A 2,926-nucleotide genomic window follows, 5' to 3' on the forward strand; every position below is an offset into this window, starting at 1 on the left:
TGTACACACACACCTTCATACAGTATACGACCAGACAAATGAATATACAAAGAAGAAGGCTAAGCTACTAGTTTGAGAGGGCTATGGCTCTGGGAAAGAAACTGTCTTTTAGTTTTAGTTTTAATTGGACTTAAGTGTTTACTAGAGGGGAGTTTTTGGAATAAATGATGACCTGCAGGAGAGATGAGTTTGTGGTGATCCTTACAACAGTTAGTGACACGAGATGTATACAGGTCTGCAGCAGATGGAAGAAGAGCAGAGCCAATTATTTTCTCAGCAGACCTCACAACACGCTGTCATTTACTTTTGGAGTGTGCCGTTGCTGAACCAGACGAGACAACAATGGAGATTGTGGTTGCACTTTCAATTATGGCTTTGTAAAATTGTAAAAGGATTGGCTAGGGCCGCTGCTGAGCCTTCTTAGTGATGGAAGTGGTGTTACTGTCCCAGTTGAGAGTATTTGTGATAGTTTGCCCAAAAATGTGAGGGATTCCACCATACTGATTGCAGAATCATTCATTTCTAGTTGGAGAGGATGTAACTGCTGTTTGCGAAAGTCAATGACCATTTGACCAGGTTATTGGAAGCACACCAAGACACAAAACGAGACGCCTCCTTTCTGTAAGCCATTTCGTTACCATTAGTAATCGGTCCAATAATGGTGATGTCCTCAGCAAAATTAATGATTTTTACTGAAGGATCAGTGAACCTGCAGCCAGTGGTGTACAAGGAATAAAGGAGATGGGAAAGTACACAGCCTTGAGAGGCACATGTGCTAATATGGAGACAGCCTGAGAGGTGGGAGCCTCCACAAACATACTGTTTGTCAGAAAACAGTAAATTGAATTATTATTATTATATCCATTTACAGATGGAAGGGTTCAGGGTACACTCTTAAAAATCCTGGTTCTTTACTGGGTAGTGTGGTTCCTTGTAGAACCTTTGCTTGATGAAGCACCATTCATTCTGGGAAGGGTTCTTTGCATATGAAGTTGGTTCTTTGTCCTTTGAAAAGCTTCCTAATACATGAAAAAATGAAAACAGAAATCTTTAATGTATTGTAAGCTACCTAGCAGGATACTAACAAATTTAAAAAATGCGTCTGTTATTGTATGCAGTAAGAGCCCTTTTCAAAATCATGACCCACTGGGACTTCACAAATCTGTTATCATCTATTCATATAGTTTTAAATGTGCTGTATGAATAAAATTTACTCGACTTGATCTGTCTATCACTACCTATATAGTGCCTTTCATATCTATCTATCTATCTATCTATCTATCTATCTATCTATCACTATTTGTATTATATAGTGTCTTTCATATCTATCTATATTATATACTACTTTTCACATCTATCTATCTATCTATCTATCACTATTTGTATTATATAGTGTCTTTCATATGTATCTATGTATTATATACTACTTTTCACATCTATCTATCTATCTATCTATCACTATTTGTATTATATAGTGTCTTTCATATCTATCTATATTATATACTACTTTTCACATCTATCTATCTATCTATCTATCTATCTATCTATCTATCTATCTATCTATCTAATGAGTAATGCCTTTTAATCCAAGCTCAATCATAGATCGTATTATTTTCATATAATTTGGTACACCAGTCACTTAAATGACTTGTATGCTCAGTTCCACACATTGAGTCAGAGGTGGTTTAAAATCCAATTTCTAAGCCAGTATGTCACCATTCTTTTTCTCTTATTTATGTTTTCTCTGTTAATATGTTTTTATTTATATTTTCAGCTAGATATAAATTAAAACTTGGCTTGGATTGACAAAAAGAATCAAAGTGCTTTATTTTGGGGAAAAAACTACAATGTCTGGTAAAACAGCCCGTGATTCTGGAAGCAAACCTAAGGATGACGCAGCCTGCTCCACTCCCGGTAATCCTGTCTTCTCCTGCATGCTGAAGCCTGAAATTCCTCAGAAAGCCTGGACATTTGTTAAAACGCAGAATCCACTTTACAAGACAACGTCACATGATTATGGATTCCTTCCCCCCACTTACGAGTCATCACCTTGTGTCTACAATCCAGTGTACATGGAATTTTCTGCCCACCTTGGCACCTGTGGCATGTATCGCAACAACTCCCTGAATACGGTGGTGGATAAAAGCAGAGTCTATGACAACCCAAACCTCCAGCACACTCTTTGATGAGGCTTGCTGTAGTTGCCTTCAGTCAGATTTTTCAATTGAACTGGTTAGGTTAGGTTAGGTTAGTTAAAACAGTTGGAATGTACAAATAAATGAGCCTCTCAGACCATCTACCTACCTTTACATTCTTCAGATAAAATGAACACTGAATAAAATATAATATCATGGAGTAGTATCACTAATTATGTGTAATAACTAAAATCAACAAAATATGCTGTCTTCACTATCCTGTGGAAATTTGAACCAATCGACTATTGTAAATGTAGCACCTTTAAAACATGCCATTCTTTTCTTGGCTGCTTATAATGGCATCTTGAGAAATTCCATTAAATTATTTTGAGCAATACTTGGATTTTGTTACTAATGCACGCTCAACCTACTACTCTTCTATATGGCCTGATGCTGACTTGTAGTCTTCTTTGGTTTGTAAACTGACTTGTGATGGTGCTCACTGTGAAAGGTGCTACGTAAAATAAAGCTTGACGGATTGTAAATATATGTAATAATGACAGGTTCTGACACATCTGTATCCTTCTTTTTTAATTAGGTGTAACAAAAACACACACAATGGGGCTACTAAAATACTGTTTTATATTACTGTGTAGAAATACATATGTTAAAATCAAAGTTTTCAACATTGTTCTCTGCAGTGCACCCTCAATTTTAATGTATTTTGTAATGCACGTAGTAATAAAATGTATCACATTTATCATTCGTTGGTTTGGACATGTGCGGAGGAG

General features: G+C 36.3%; 1 protein-coding gene across 1 annotated transcript; it reads left to right on the forward strand.

Moving 5' to 3' along the window:
• The first annotated feature begins 1,847 nt into the window (after positions 1–1,847).
• On the forward strand, positions 1,848–2,186 carry LOC114668120 (piercer of microtubule wall 2 protein). Its single transcript, XM_028823747.1, has one exon. The coding sequence runs from the start codon at positions 1,848–1,850 to the stop codon at positions 2,184–2,186; it is 339 nt and encodes a 112-aa protein (XP_028679580.1).
• Positions 2,187–2,926: the final 740 nt, after the last annotated feature.

Source organism: Erpetoichthys calabaricus, chromosome 17, assembly GCF_900747795.2.
Source record: "Erpetoichthys calabaricus chromosome 17, fErpCal1.3, whole genome shotgun sequence".
Classification (NCBI taxonomy): domain Eukaryota; kingdom Metazoa; phylum Chordata; class Cladistia; order Polypteriformes; family Polypteridae; genus Erpetoichthys; species Erpetoichthys calabaricus.